The sequence below is a fragment of the Camelus ferus genome, chromosome 4, assembly GCF_009834535.1.
Source record: "Camelus ferus isolate YT-003-E chromosome 4, BCGSAC_Cfer_1.0, whole genome shotgun sequence".
In the NCBI taxonomy this organism is placed as follows: Eukaryota; Metazoa; Chordata; class Mammalia; order Artiodactyla; family Camelidae; genus Camelus; species Camelus ferus.
In genome coordinates this window covers 19228474-19245251 of record NC_045699.1, presented here as the reverse complement: position 1 = coordinate 19245251, position 16778 = coordinate 19228474, and the positions used below count along the sequence as shown (strand labels likewise).

The following is a 16778-nucleotide window of genomic DNA, read 5'->3' as shown; positions in this document are numbered from 1 at the left end:
ACACAGGTTGGGCTCTGTTCCTGGTGGTGCTCTGAACAACGGGCAGTGGCCATTAACTACTTCACGCTGCCGTCCAGGTACCTCATTATCTGATCCAATACTTAGTATCCAAGGCCCTTAAGTTTTCCCCCATCTGTATAGATGTGTAGCATGCCCAACAAAGAGGCCTGGTGTTGATAGAATTTAGGTAAAATGGAATTAGAGTATAGCAGGAGAATCCAGCTTACTCTGCTCCCTAGTAGGTTAGAGGAGACAAACAGGGCAGTACAAGTGTTCTAGGCCAGCCTGTCGCACATCCTGAGAAAGCAATTACCACATCTGTCCAGTGGGGTGAGGGAAGGATGGGTGGTTGGACAGGCAGTGGGATACACTGTATCCTTGGCCAGTTGTTTCTAGGAGAGGCTGCAGCATCATGCAGCTGTGCTAGGTGTGGGGTCTTTGTGTGGGCCCCTGCAGTGGCACATGCGAAAGAAGTTATGACAGCATCACTTGCTCCCATAGCATCTTGAGGAGTCATCAACTTCAATTGCATAATTAGAAGAGATAGTGACAGTAACCTGAATAGCTGAACACACTGGCATTGGCAAAAAATGTCTTTAGGGAATGGCAGTGGAAACAAGGGAACAGAAGAAAGCCATCCAGCCTGGGGATGTTCAGGAAAGGGCAGTCCAAGCCCTCCCTACTTCCTTAGATCCTAAGGGCCCTGCGATATTTATACTGAAGGCACGCCAACTAAACAGCATCTCAAGGGCAAAGAAGTATCAATTCTTCCTCATTTTTTGTGCGGGATAATTAATTAGTAGTCACAGTGCTGACCGTGACTCATCAAGAAAAGGTTAAATTAGGTTAAAACTATTTTATCAGTTTTATTGAGGTGCGATTTACATACCATAGAATTCACCCATTGTAAGTTTTCAATCCAGTGATATTTTAGCAAATCTTCTAAGTTGTGTAGCCATCACTACAAGCCAAGGTTGTTGTTTTCCTAAAAACTTTCTTAAAAACATACTGTATAAGTCAACCATTTAAAATATACAACTCAGTGGCTTTTTAGCACTTCAGACCCGTGCATCCATCACCACACTCAATTTTAGAATACTTATGGATGTAAAGTGATAATTCATTGTGGTTTTAATTTACATTTCTCTAATAACTAATGATGTTGAGCATCTTTTCATACGCTTATTAGTTGTTTACACATCTTATTTGTTGCAGTAGCAACTTTGGTGATATAGACAGTGTATATGGCCTGTATATTAGTATTTTTATTGCTGCTATAACAAATTACCACAAGCTTAGAGTCTCAAAGCAGCACAAATATATCATGTTAAGAGTCTGTTGGTCAGAAGTCAGGAATAGCCTTACCAGGATAAAACTGAGGTGTCAATGAGGTGCACTCCTTTCTGTAAGCTCCAAGGGAGAGTGATTTTCCTTTTCATTTGGGTTGTTGGCAGAATTTAGCTCCTTGTGACCTAGGACTGTGGTCCCTGTTTTCTTGCTGGCTGTAAACAGGTTCTGGAGGCTGCTGCATTCCTTAGCTCTTGGCCCTCTTCCTCCACCTTTAAAGCTAGCAATGGTGAGTTGAGTCTTTCTCATATTGCCTCTCTCTGACAAGCTCTTCTGTCTCCCTCTTCTGACTTAAGAGCTCGAGTGATTAGATGGCCCACCTAGATAATCTAGGATAATTTCCCTATCTTAAGTCAGTTCATTAGCAACCTTAATTCCAGCTGCAATTTTAATTTCCTTTTTCCGTGTAATACAACATGGTCACAGATTCCAAGGATTAGGATGTAGACGCCTCAAAGACAAATGCAAATCTAATTCTGATGGACCTTCCAGTTTTTCCATATAAGCCAAACCAGAACACACACATCTTTTTTTTAATCTTTCCATTTTTCACTGAGCCTAACTAACTCAAATTTTTAAAAATTCTTTCCAGACTAAACATGTCAGTGATCTGAATATAGCCTGGAGGCTACCAGTGCCCTCTGGTTAAATTTTCCATTTTCTATATTCTCTGCTCCTATGTGATACCTCATTCCCCAGTATAGTTAGAGTGTTACCAAAGTGTAATCATTTATTTTATTAGATTATAAATTATATTAACTAAAACCAGGTAATGATTTGGATGGGAGAGAAATATTTGTTTTTTACTACTATTAAAAAGGAACCTTATTGTAATAATAGAATAAGTAAGATTTGGGGGACAGAATTTGCCTCATTACAAAACTTAAGTGCAGATTTAGAATTATAAACCTGTGTCCTTACTGTAAACGGGGGGATTTTCAATAGATGCACACTTGGGTCTTTTTTGACCTAAGAGTTCATGAATCTCTTACATACAAATAAAGAACAGCAATCTCCATCCACCACTGCCAACTATAAACTCCCCTCACTTGAAATTCTAACATTTACTAATTTACTTCCTTTATCTTTGGGAGACTAGAAGACTAGATGGCAAAGAAGTAGAGCTTTTGTAATGAAGTCCAGGAAAAATTACAGATGAAGGGAAAAGGTATCGTAGGATAGGTGAAGAGAAAGGGGATAAAGTTGACTAAAAGGTCAAACACTGACTCAGCAGGTGGGAATGAAGGAGACCTTGCAAGAGAGACAGCAGGACAAGAAGGAGTTAAGAATTCCTGAGCTATAAAAAGTGAAAGGCATTTGGAAGGACAACCAGACTAAGGAAAATATCATGCATTTTAATGTAAAACTATTATCTGTAACAAAGCAACTCTTGTTGAATTGCCAGGTAGCCAGATCCTCTGAAGTTTCTGGCCAGCATGGGATGGTAACTGGACATGACTAGCCAGGATTTTTCATTACTGATTTCAAATGTATAAGATGTTGTTAGTATTTTTATAAAAGCTTTCATTGGTTCACACTGATTGTGGTCCCTTAAACTTTATTTGACTCATGAGTTCTTTAATTCTTCAACTGGAAATTCTCATTTCAGAGAGTTTTCACAGATTCAACGCTAGTGGCCCTTACAAGAGGCCTATGATAATTGCAGTATAAGTAGAGGCTAACATTTTTTAAGGCATTGCTTTGATAGTCTCACTTGTTACAGGCATTATCCATTGATTAAAGCTGGATGAAATATAATTTACTTAGTTTTAGGTATTGAAAGTGTGTGAAACTTACAGCATCGTATTGCCGTATATTCAAATATTTTAATTAGTGGGCATCACTATCTTGTTCACTTTTCTCTTGAAATCAGATCTGGGGCTCCTGTGGGTGCCCCTACAATTTTCTTGAACAGTGTTGTGGGCGTCCCCAGCAAGTCAGCCTGGCGGATGTTGTTTCACAGCTTCTCTGGAAGTAGATACTTCCTGGGGTATCCAACGAGAGCATCCTTAAGCTTTCTCTCTCTGTCCAGAGACTGATACCAGTTTCAGGAGAAGTCAAAGTATTTCTTCTTCTAATTATCCCGAAACCCGCACAGTTCTTCAAAATAGAAGCAGTCAAGTTCCTTCTCACTAATGGATTTGTTTCTTTTCCTCTTTCCTGCCTTTTCTTGTTTCTTTAAACTTGCCCTTCCTGCGTGTTTTCTTGGTTTATCGAAAACTAAGTATCGGCTTATCAGCGCCTTCTTCCTGTATCATAGTGGAGATAACACTGATGATAGCTAACATTTATTCAGACCTCATGCTGTGCGAAGGAAGGAATCATTCAAACAATTTTACAAGCATTAGTGTACTTACCGTACTCTCTTATGTACTCTCAGCCAGTAGAAGTAGAAAACCAAGGCACAAAGAGATTAAATAACTTGCCTAAGGCCGTTTAGCTATTGTGATGGAGTCTAAACACCTATCATATAGGTTCCATTTCTCACACCCTTGCCTGCTTCAGGCATCACTACTTACCACGCACTTTTGTTGCTCAATCCTCATGAATATAACCCAGAATCCATATCTGAGCAGACCTCCAAGAAGACTCTGCCAGTTGCTAGTTTAGGCATCATAATCTCAAACCTAATTGCCATTTTGGCATCCTTCCTGGAGCTCTCAGGTTATCTCCAAGCCTGCGTCCTGCAGTCCCGGCTTCTGTCATTGCCCAGTTTCCCAGTCACTTTCAACAAGTCTTCTTATTCTCCTTGGGAATGAAAGCACATAAGCGCTTCCTAGCATAAATCACCTCTAGCTTAAGAGGGAGAATCTGAAGTCTTCAAATTTCAGTTCATTTTTGGTGGCTAAGGGTCATAAAGAACCATTTTTAAATGACGTTTGTGACTTACAATGTTCGAAGGATTGAAAGAGAACCGATTTGATTCCTTCAATCAATGAATCAAAAATATTCATTAAACCTGGATTAATTAGCATTTGCTAACCACCTTTACAAACAAAATCATAAATATATGATGGTTAAAATGTAGTCAATTATTTCTTGCTCACATCATGTCTCAAATTACAGCACCAGAGGGTTTCTATGGTTTGGGTCAAGAAGTGGCACCTTTGACTTGTGCTTGCCTTCCGTCTGCTAGAACTCAGTGCCTTGCCCTCACCTAACTGCAAAGAGACTGGGACATGACCCCACTGTGTGCCCTGGAAGAAGAAGAAAGGGATTTGGTTAGTAGCAGATCTGTCTCAGCCAGGGCTTCTAAAATGGAAGGCGTCTTGCTGTTGAAAACAAAGTTTCTCTTAGCAGAGGCTTGAACTTTGGGCCTGAGAGTTACTTACAGTGCTGTCTGCTCTTGGCTGCACTCAAAAAACAAACCTTCATCTCCTCTGGCTCCTCTCTCAGTCACCCTTCTCCTGGGCCAAAGATATTTTTCAAGCACATATGTTTAGATTTTTTTTTTCCCATTGGGTTTTGATCTTACCCAGAGTCACACACGAGGGAACGAGGCGTGAGGCAGAACCCAGACTATGCACAGGAATGTATTTCCAAGCATTGCTCCTGGGGCTGCTCATCTGTCCTGCTGGTCTCTCCAGCTACTGGTCCTTCAGGGTCAGGACAGTGCCTGTTTAGTCAAACACCTCTGCTGGAAAGGCATCCCAAGGTGCCACGGCTCCACATCAATGGATACTGACATGCGAGTGTTCACTCATCTCAGGTTCACCCACTTACCACTGAGGCTCTGAATCCCCTGTTCCTTGTCACTTCGACAGGAGCCAGAATCCAAAATCTAAGGGTATGATGAGGCCTGAAGGAAATGAACAATAAATGATTCTCTTAATGCTTCTGTTTCTATATCTGACTCTCTTAAAGAGGCTTGATTGCTTATGTTGGACGTGATAAATTGAAAAGCTTGCCTTTGTTTCCATGTTCTCATTTTTCATAAGTGTATACTAGATATAAAACTAGGCTTAATCGCCTTAGATGTATAGCTCTCATGCAACTAACACAGATTTACAGATTCAGTGAAAGAGTAAGCAGTAAACCCCATCGATTTCCGTAAAAGAATGCTTATGTAATCTGCTAGCTGACGCTGACCCACAGGGATGATGTGGTGGCTTACAGGTGGGCGTGGGCCTGACGGCTGAGGTTCCGCACACACTGCCGAGGCTCTGTGATCATCGCTCAGCCCTCTTCATGCTCTTTTTTCCTTTAATCTATAGTGAAAGTCTTTTTGGCCAGGCATGCTGTGACTTTTTTTTTTTTTTTTTAGCATTCTCTTAGCACAAATACATAATTTATCATTTCACTCCCCCTCTGCATCTCTCTTTCTTTTTCTTTATTTTTCTTTCTTCTTCCATGTAAAGTAATATTAGTTAATGGGGTTGTAATCGAGCACAGAGGCATGGCATCACACAGCAGTACTCACTCACTGAGGGAAGACCCAGGTTATCTAAAATGGACTTAAGTGTTTTTGTTTTGTTTTGTAGTTGACCATTGAAATAAGAATTCCAACTTGGAATTTTCTGCTAGAGAAGTAGTGGTCTCTCAAAAGAAATCTCAGCTCTCACCAGGAATCAAGAAAAACTAACACTGTGTAATTAATTAATTAACAAACCTGACTGCAAGTCAGAATCAGCTGGGAAGTCATTCAAAATAGAAACTAGAGGTTCCATGCCACCACCTGAGATTCAGGTTTCGTAGGTCCAAGAATGTGACTTAGTAATACGTGCAAGGTTTTTCTAATAGATTTAGAGGGTCAGTTGATTAAGAAGCATCATTTCAGTCTAAATTTCAATTATAGGTACTTGGGTAACTGTGCTTTGTCTTAACAACGGATTATGAAGGTAATAAGAATGCATAAGGAGACGTGTTCACAACAGTGCCTCTAGTGACAGGACAAAAGGCCGTTACTTTTCAGCAGAAGCTCAATATAATTAATTAAGGGCTGGATTTAATTCAGTGACATTTGAATTTTATAGCTATACACTTGCAACTATAAAACCACCTTTATTATTAAAATTCCTGTAGGAAAAATAACTTGGTAATTGTGAGTCTGAAGCTCTCTGGTCCCTAACCTGCTTCTCCCCATTGACAGTTGTTTTTATTACACAGTGAGGCAACTATTTATGTAGCAGGACAGATTATGTTTTTAATAAGTGCCCAGGGGGTTCTGAGGCAGCCAGTCCACAGACAGGGTTTGGAATCTCCAGTTATAAGCACTGGACTTGAGGTCCAAGTTCTGGGGTCTTGTTCAGCTCTACTACTTGCTTGTTCTTTTGCCTTGGACAAACCATGGGACTTTTCTTAGCTTAAGTGCCTCATCTATATTAAAGATGGGAAATTTTTTACCTGCCTCTCAGGGTTTTTATGACAAAAAAACAAATGCAGGTAATGCACATACCACACCATATGTACACTTAGATTGATTTACTAGACATTTTTTGAGGACCTACTATGTGTAGGACTAAGTGATAGGAATAAAGAAGAGGACAAGAGGGATGTGATCCTTGATTTTATGGAAGTTACATGGTGATGGGCGGGAGGCAGAGAACACACAAATAAATAAGGTAAATTTGGATAGTTCTGGTGCGTAGGAAGAAAACAAAATTGGCATTGAGCTACGTAATGGCTGGCGGGGGAGTGAAGGGATGCACGTTTTAGATGAGATGGCTGGGAAAAGCTCCAGCAGAAGCTGCTATTTGCGTGGAGACATGAATGACCGGAAGATAGCTGTGCAGAAGTCTGTAGGTGGATGTCTGTAGGGAGAGAACGTCTGGGACAGATGTGTTGATGTTTTGGAGGCAGGGACCACAGGCCAGTGTGGCCAGAGCAGCAGTGATCGATGCAGAGTGTGGCCTCAGTGAGGCAGGAGGGGTCAACAGCTGAGCCTGAACAAGTAGGGGATGATTGGTCATGAAAGGGGCTTGAAATTTTGTCCTGACTGCACTGAAACACACACACACACACACACACACACACACACACACAATAATTTAAGCATAGGAATTATGTGATCTGATTCATGTTTTAGAAAGGTCACCCTGGCTGTCATGAGAAGAGACTATAGTGAAGGGACAGTGGGAGCAAAGAGACCTGTTAGGCTGTGGAGTAATCCAGCCAGAGAGAACATGGCAGCATCAGATTATAGGAGTAGAGGGGCTGGTTAGATTTAAGGTATATTTGGAGCTAGAGCTTCTTAGGGTAGGGAGGTAAGGTAAAGATGCTAGCATTAATTCACTGTTATTTCACTTATATTCAATACATTTGAGATTATGTATGATCTGATGTGGAGATGAGTGATTTCATACTATAATGATTTCTGAGACTAATTAATGCAGGTGCTAATGAGAGAATGCAGCTGGAATAATACTGCATTCTCCATACATAATCTCGAAAGTATTGAAAATAAGTGAAATAAGTGATATAAGGGAAAAGGCCCCCAAATAGGTAGAGAGAGCCTATGCGTATATTCAAAGGTGAACTCCTCAGAACCTTACTCAAGTTTCTGTCCTTAAACGTAGATCTAATGAGCTAATAACCTGTGCCTAGAAGGCAGTTAAAAGGGAGAGGAGAAGAAGGAGGGATGGCTTCTAATACGAGGCTGTGTGACAGTGCAAGCAGAAAGAAAGGATAAATGGATGACAAAGAAAACAAAGTCTGAAAAGCAGGTACAGGACTGCAAAGGGCCCTGTTAATTATGGTTTTCTTTACTGTTAATGAAGGCACAGAAGAGTGAATGCCATTGTAGATTGTTCTGCCTGTAAAATGATTGGAACAAAATTAAATCCATTTGGCTTACAAAAAAATTAAGCTTTGGGTATATGAAAATGATCTCATGTGGACCCTTATTTCCCAAAGGTGCTCAGTAAATTAATCTTTTCATTGTGTTTTGTGGTCATGTACATGAAGTGTGCTGTATTTTTATCCTCAGCTGATAAAGGCCAATTAAAATGTAACATGCACAGAACTTCTACTTCTGGGAAGATAGTGTAGATGCACTTTTCCCTCTTCCTCTCAGTGAATACAGCTAAAATTCAGACATTATATATAAAACAAATGTAAGAAGACCAAAAAGTGGACAGGAGAAAGCAGACTGGCTAGGGACCTTGGGTACTGAGGAGTGATACAACTGTGACTTCCTTGGGGTTTCCTTTTTCTTCACAAATCCTAAACTTGGAGCTAAAGAAGCCAGCCACCAGGAAATACAACAGGAATGACAACAGCAGAATGTCTCAACGAAAGCCTGCTTCCTGCAGGCAAAGAACTAGGAAAGGGCAACCTAGCAAGACAGAAAACTTCTAGGAACTATTTCTCTACTCCAAACATCACAGAAAACACTATGATCCACCATCACCCACACCAGCAAAGCCTGAGTGTGGAGACTAGACTCCTTGTCAGACTGAAATGAGGTTCCCCAGCACCCCCACAGACATGGTATCTGAGAAGACAGATTTCATTCCCACAAGGGCGCAATGCGGAGACCACATGGGGATCCTGGAGTTCCACCCTCCCCCCACAGCGCCCCCCTTACTCTTCCCTCTGGGGTGGTGGTAGAGAAAGCCTCCTAGAGAATTTGAGTCTTCACCACCACCCAGCAGTAACAAGGCCCCTCCCTCGGCAGTGTTAGGGGAGACTACATGGAGAGCCAGAAGCTCCACCCGTGCCCAGCAGTAGTGAGGAGCCCCTAATGGGTCACAGAGGAGGCCAAGTGGAGGACCTGGACTTTTGCTTTCACTGGGTAGTAACCAGGCGGCACCTCCCTGCTCCCTGACCTGGGTAATTTCAGAGAATGCCGGCTCAAACAGATTTAAATAAGATCCAGAGTTGCATAATACAATGTGAAAATGTCCAGGTTTCAACTGAAAATACCAAAACCCCACTTTCACCACTTTTATTCAACATAGTGCTGTAAGTTCTATCCAGTGAAATAATCCAAGAAAAAGAAAGAAAAGGCATATAGATTGAAAATGAAGGAGTACGACTATTTGCAGAACGAATGATCACCTACTTAGAAAATCCCAAGGAATCTACCCAAAAAAAGTTCTGAAACGAGTATGTAAGTCCAGCAAGGTCACACACCACACAAAACTCAACTGCTTCTGTAACTAGCAATGAACACATGGATGCTGATATTTAAAATACGGTATCGTTTACTATCCCTGGAAAAAATAACTGGGTATAAATCTAACAAAATATGTACCGGACTTGTATGCTGGGACCTACAAAACTCTGATGAAAGAAAGTAAGGGAAATCTAAATAAATAGACATGCAGTGTTCATGGATTAGAAGGCTCAACACACCAAAGGTGTCAGTTCTCTCCAAATCGATATACAGAGTTGTGTAATTCCTGTCAAAACTCTAGCAAAATCTTATAGTTGTAGACAAGGTCACTCTAACATTCGTGTAGAAAGGCAGAGAAACTAGAATAGCGAGGAATAAAGTGGGAAGAATCAGCCTCAAGAGTCAATTTCAAGGGCAATTACAACTACAATAATTAAAACTGTGTGGTTTGGTAGAGAGAGAAACGTGTAAATCAGAACAGAAGAGAGAACACACAAAACTACAAAAATATACCCAGCGGATTCTGACAAAGATACAAAAGCAATTCAGTGGAAGAAAGAGCTTGTTCAGTAAATGGTGTTGGAGCAATGACACATCCATAGGCAAAAAGCAAATGAACTTTAACCTAAGTCTCCCACCATATACAAAAATTAACTCCAAATGTAGCACAGACTTAAATGTAGAATGTAAAACTATGAAACTTTTAGGGAAAAAGTAGGAAAAAATTTTCAGTGTCTAAGGCTAGATAAAATACTTCTTACATTTAACATTAAAAGCATAATCCATGAAAGGACAACTTGGCAAATTGGACTTCATCAAAGTTAAACAGTTTTGCTCTGTGAAAGGGTCTGTTAAGATGTTGGGGAGGGTATAGCTCAGTGGTAAATTGTGTGCTTAGCATGCACAAGGTCCTGGGTTCAATTCCCAGTACCTCCACTAAGTATGTAAGTAATTAAGTAAGTAAAGCTGATTACCTCCCCACCCCCCACCAAACAAAACAAAACAAAACAAAAACTAAAAGAGTGGGGAGTAGACTCTATGGACCGGGAGAAAGTTACTGCAAACCATGTATCTGACAATGACTTGTATCTAAAATGTAAAGAATGCTCAGAACTCAACAGTAAACACCACACAATCCAAGTAGAAAATGCTAAAGGACATGAAGAACTATTCATCAAAGAGAATGTAAAGATGGCAAATAAGCACATCAAAAGATATTCAGTATCATTAGCCATTGGAGAAATGGAAATTAAAATCACAATGAGGTACCACTACATACCCATTAGAAAGGCTAAAATTTAAACTAATAACAACACCAAATGCTGGCAAGGATGCAGAGAAACTGGACCATTCATACATTCCTGGTGGGAATGTGAAATGATCCAGCCACTCTGGAAAACAGTTCAGCAGTTCCTTAAAAAACTAAACATGTAACTACCATATGACCTAGCAATTACACTCCTGGGCATTTATCCCAGAGGAAATGAAGACATATGTTCACAGAAACTTGAACAGGAATGTTTATAGACACTTTATTTGAATAGCCAAAATGTGAAAACAACCCCAGATGTCCTTCAGCAGGTGAATGAATGAACACACTTGGCACATCCATACTGTAGAATACCACTCAGCAATAAAAGGGAACACACCATTGATACATGTAACTGTGGCTGGTACCATGTGAGTTCTGGAAGAGTCTCCAGAGAATGATCCTAAGTGGAAAAAAAAAGCCCATCAAAAAAGTTACATACTGTATGATTCCATCTACATAACATTCTTAAAATCACAAAATTATAGAAATGGAGACCAAATTAAAGTTTGCCAAAATATTAATGCAGGGTTGGGGGCAGATGAGGGATCCTTGTAGTGATGGGAATGTTGTTCTACAGCTTAACGTTATGGATGTCAGTGCCATAGTCATAATACTGTTCTCTAGTTTTGTAAGATATTGCCAATGGAGGAAACTGGGTAGAGGGTAAGCAGGATTGCTCTGTGTTATTTCTTACAACTGCATGTGAATCTGCAGTGATCTCAAGGTAGAAGAGTTTGACTAACCCTAAAAAAGTGGGATGCATTGGATCGTTTGTTAATGATGAGAAACACAAATCATCCCCACTTGTTAGATTCCATGCTCTGTCCTCAGATTCTTCAGTCCTTGTTCTTTTTCTGAGAATTCTATGGTAGCTAGATGGGTAAATGGGTGGATGAATGGTTTTCATATTGTGTAGTTACAGTTTCTTCAAAGGAAAACATGGTCAGTGGAAAAAGCCTGGGTATATCATCTGTTCATCATTGATCATCTCATGTTTCAAGGGAATGCCCACTACCACCATCTAATATAATGTCACATTCCTTCTCATCCTCAGGAAAGCCACTAGTGAAGACATCCCGAGGGACGGTGATCAACACAGAGGAGCCCGCCATCACAGTCGATGTAGGAAGCACCATCAAAACAGTGGGAGGAGTCAATGTGACTATTAACTGCCAAGTTGCAGGTGAGAAATTCATTCCTGTGTTAATTCACTTGTTCAGGTATTAATGGAGCCTTGTGCTAGGTTGGGGAATAAGAAGATATGTACAAATTCTGCTCTAAGAGACTTAGGACTAGTAGGAAAGCTGAAGCATGACCCTCAGTCATTGTGAAAGTAGAAAGTGCTGCAGAAGTTTAGAAGAGGAAAACAGTGGCAGATGAAGAAGAGAGGGTTTCATCGCAGTCTTGCAGACTGGTAGAGTGCATGCAGAGATGGGGGCAAAGCGTGTTCCAGGGGGATGAAGTAGTGTGAGAAAATTCATGAAAGTAGGAAAGCCTCAGGACTTTAAGGGAACAGTGTGTGCTTTGGTCTGGCTGGAACCCAGAGTGCAGAGATGGTGTGGAAGGGCAGTAGCGTGGGTTGCAACTGTGCTGTGGGAGACTTTGAATGCTTGGATGAGGGCTTCAGACAAAAGTAAATTCAGAGTGACGTTAAGGAGCCATGCAGTGCATGAAGTGAAACGAAGAAAAGAAATACTGAAACAGAGAGGCCAGTTAAGAAGCCATCATGGTAGTTTAGAGGAGAGATACTGGGAGCCAGGTTCTTGGATTCCTTAATTGGTAGAAATTGGTAAGAGGCCAGAACAGGAAACTCAGGCAAGTCTTTACAGGGACTCGTGCTGCAGCACAAGGGAGCAAAAAGAAGTAACAGGTTCCCTTCTTTGCTCCCTGAGGCAGGGGGAGCCAGTCCCTTAAATGGGGTGAGGGTAGGGGTGGGTTCAGGGGTCTGGCTGAAGGGGTGGCTTAGGTGGTCTGCCCCCTCCCCTGGCGGTGTTGTGTGCAGGGGTCATGCGCAGTACCCTGCTTTTGCTCCCAACACCTCAGAAGTGGCAGTTGTGTTTTTGGTCTTTTTTGTATCTTGTTCATTTGTCCCAACTGCAAACGCACACAGTTATTTTTATCCCTTATAGTTTCTTTGTATTCTGTTGCTCAAGGAGATGTTAATCTAGGTGTAGGCACTGCAGCAAAGGGTCCCAGGTCCCAGCCTGTCTCAAGGGCAGTGGTGGTGAAAAGTCAGGAGTGGATGGTAGGGGTAAGACCAACAGAAGCCTGGAGCTTACTCACATCAAAAGTAGGTAGAAGTCATTAATGAAAACAGCCAGTTCTGTTTGGAGTTGCGATCTAGGCATTACTGTTGGGTAGGCATTGCAAACTCAGAGGCCTATAGGGGCCAGAAAGTCACAGGGAAGTGGAGGAGTAGTAGACAATAGGAGGTGGTAGTATGCTCTTCATAAAGGTGTTTACCTTCAATGAAAAAACAAACACACCAACATAGAACAGAACAAAGCTCAGCCACCGATGCTCCCTTCCTCTGAACTGCTAGCTTGTAATGTCCATCCTAAGGGTTTTCACTCCCAGACATAGAGAAGAAGTGGGTGGCTCTTGTGCAGGGGCCCAGCAACAGGCCCCTGATTGCTGTCTTCATCAGATATACCCTACTGCAGTTACGAATTAAGTTATTTGAACCCTACTCGGGCCCTAGCCCAGTCGAAGTCCTCTGCCTCGGCAGGAAAAGTTTGTTTTACTGTTCAGGTTCACATCCCAAATAACAAAACTGAAGCTGAGATCAATGCAGCACAAGCTTTATTCAGTGGCCAAAGAATGGAAAAACAGGAACCAAATTCACCGATCAACTTCTCACCCACATGGTGAGAGGAATTTTTTGGTTTTGGGTGGGGCAGAAGGGTTGTCTTTTTTATTGAAGTATAGTTGGTTTACCATGTTGTGTTAGTTTATGATGAACAGCGAAGAGATTCAGATAGATAGATAATGTATATTTATATTTATATTTATATTTATATTTTCAGTTTCTTTTCCATTATAGTTTATTACAAGATACTGACTATAGTTCCCTATGCTATACAGTAGGACCCTGTTTTTTGTCTATTTTATATATAGTGGTTTATATCTGCTAATCCCAAACTCCTAATTTACCCCTTCCCCAACCTTTCCCTTTTGGTAACCATAAGTTTGTTTTCTATGTCTGCTAGTCTGTTTGTGTTTTGTAAATAAGTTCAAATGAATAATTTTTTTTAGATTCCACATCTAAGTGATATCATATGATATTTGTCTTTCTCTGTCTTACTTCATGACTTACTTCACTTAGTATGATAATCTCTGGGTCCATCCATGTTGCTGCAAATGGCATTATTTCATTCTTTTTTATGGCTGAGTAGTATTCCATTGTGTGTGTGTGTGTGCACACATGCGTGTGTGTGTGTATATAAAATATAAATCATTCTCTTTCATCATACTTTAGCTTCTTCTTGGTAAGGCTTCCTTTGGCTTGTGCATCCAACCTCATATATATACACACACCACATTTCCCATCTTATATATATACTGGATCTTCTTTAGAGAAGGATTTGTTCTTAAAAAGTAAAGACAAAGGGAGGAGGAGTGAGGCTGATGAGGAGGAGGCATGTGCACTAGTCACCTGGGGAAGGGGCAGGGCTTTCTGAGGGAGTTGGGTGCCACCCTCATTTTATCCTTTTTTAGTCCATTTCTGGTCATGGCCACTGGTAGATGTGTCATTTAATATGCTAATGTAGTAAAAATCAGTGTATAATGAGATTCAGAGTCTTTTGGAGGTCAGATTCGTCACCTCTTGGTTCCACCCAGTTCCATCTGGTTTTTGTGCATCTCTCACTTTAGCTTCCTTTCTTATCTTCAGACCCTGTGACTTAAAGATTTATGTTAACTCCTGCTGAAGGTGGGGGTTGGCAGGTTTTGAGCAAAGACCTGGTGCAGCTCTGGCAACACTGGCACCCAAAACAGGTTTCCCTGGTCAGACCCTGTCTGCAGAAAGGACAGACAGTGGTGTCTCCTCCTCTCAGGGTCTCTTCATCTTAGATCTCAGCCCCATCATTGGAAGGTTTACCTCCACTTGTGATTTATAAGGCGAGAGAGAACCCATTTTAGAGTAAGTAGGAGAAGGATCTTAAGCTAGAGCTTGTTTGCAAAAAATAGCTAAGTCTAGTTTTCTCTGGAATATTCTGGTAGCTCCAGAAAACCAAAACTATAAATCATTCTCTTTCATCATACTTTAGCTTCTTCTTGTTAAGGCTTCCTTTGGCCTGTGCATCCAGCCTCATCAGTGAAAGCTTCTAGAACTCAATCCCTTCAGGCTCTGTACTCCCAGACAGGAGTAAGATGAAACCTCTGACAGGGCTTCCCGTGAATGAGTTGCACCTCCATGCAGGCACTGATGACAAAGGCAGGGTCCTTTGTGCAGAATCCTCACTCCCCAGTTGATCACTAGGAACATGTGCCTTGAAGATGGAGCACCAAACTAATGGACCATGTTGGGTCTCCTCTTGAGGTTTGAGATTGGTAGGATTAAATGAATGGAAAGCAAAGGACAGCAGAACAAGGAACTGGGCATTTGAAGGTGACTGAGAGAGCCAGAATCCAGGTAGAGAAGTATTTATCATGGGGAACCCAGGACAGTTGAACCAGCTTTGGTCAACTCTTCCATGCTGCCTAGGGCCATGTCTCCTGACTTCATGCAGACTCACTCTTGGTAATCTGATGGGGAAATCCTAGGTTATTAAGTCCAGTGTTTACCTGGCCATGCCCATTACATTCTTTGTTTTAATTTTTATTCGTAGAACCATTTGCGTTAATCATGGTTAACTAAAATAAATTTGTGTATCTCTGTCATTATGCTTTTTATTAAATAAAGTTTTTATTCAACACAAATGGGAAAGAGCCTGCTTTTGATTAAACTGTTGGTCTGTGAATGTACTGGACAAAGAAATCATTCTTGAGTTGTCTCTAGTCAAAATACTGACAGCTGTAATGCTGAATGGCAGAGGAAACTATTTGTACTTTGATGCTTCAAGTGGCTTTTATGGCTCTCTTGTGACATAATTTTAATGGCTATATAATAGTCTATTTTTAAGAATATTATATAATTTACATAAAGTAACTCATGTCTTACATGTTTGAATTGTTAGCAGTTTTTCATTAAATAACTTTTTGCACACATATGCTTTCAACATGTAAAATGCAGCCTCATAAATTCTTCCCAACCCTTAAGCATAAAAAGCACTAAGCAATAAGATGAAGCTTCTTCTTGAAAAGTGATCCAATCCATTATACCAGTCCCATACTTGTTCTCTGAGAAGAATTCAGGAAAATAAATCAGAGATAAAGGGTTGGGGGAGGAGGGAGTATATCAATCATTGGGAAGCACCCTTCGATAGCTCAGCTGGTAGAACGGAGGACTGTGGATCAATCATTGGGAACAGGATGTGCAAAGGGCCTGAGGTAGAAAGAATGTGTTACATCTGAAAGAGTAAAATATGGCTGGTGTGGCTCTAGTATGGAGAACAGAAAAGAAAGTAGTGTGATGTGTGGCTGGGAGGTAGGGGAGAGGAGGCAAGGTCTAGATATTACATGCTTTCCTAGACTATGGTACAGTTTGTTTGGAACAAGGGAAGCTTTTGAAGACTTAGGAGATAAAATTGCCAGGACTAGCCATGTAGAAATCACTAGTTGAGGTGTCAATGATAGGCAGTGTGTTAGGTAGAGTAGGCTAGATTCTGGTAACAAGTAGACCCCCCAAATGTATCATGACTCAAACAATAAACAATAGAAGTTTATTACTGCGTATGTAGGAGTCCAAAGAGTATTCCTGAGTCAGCTGGAGAGAATCTGCCCCACACAGTCACTCAGCATCACACAGCACTGGTGGCCCTGTGACCTTGAACACATGCCCTCCAAAGTCTCCCCAGAAGCTCTCTCTACTCCTGCCGACCAGAAGAGGGAAAAGCAAAGTGTGGAGGGTGGCTGTGAAGGTTTTAAGGGCCATACCTGGAAGCAGCACACATTACTACTTCT

At 41.2% G+C, this 16778-nt stretch overlaps 1 protein-coding gene across 3 annotated transcripts in view; it reads left to right on the top strand.

Moving 5' to 3' along the window:
• The window catches only part of ADAMTSL1 (ADAMTS like 1), an 825910-nt gene that overhangs the window by 728998 nt on the left and 80134 nt on the right, over positions 1-16778 (top strand). For all 3 annotated transcript variants that reach the window (XM_032477631.1, XM_032477630.1, XM_014555590.2), the window contains one exon: positions 11770-11898. In XM_032477631.1, coding sequence (XP_032333522.1) covers positions 11770-11898 — 129 coding nt within the window. The remainder of the gene's footprint in view (positions 1-11769; positions 11899-16778) is intronic.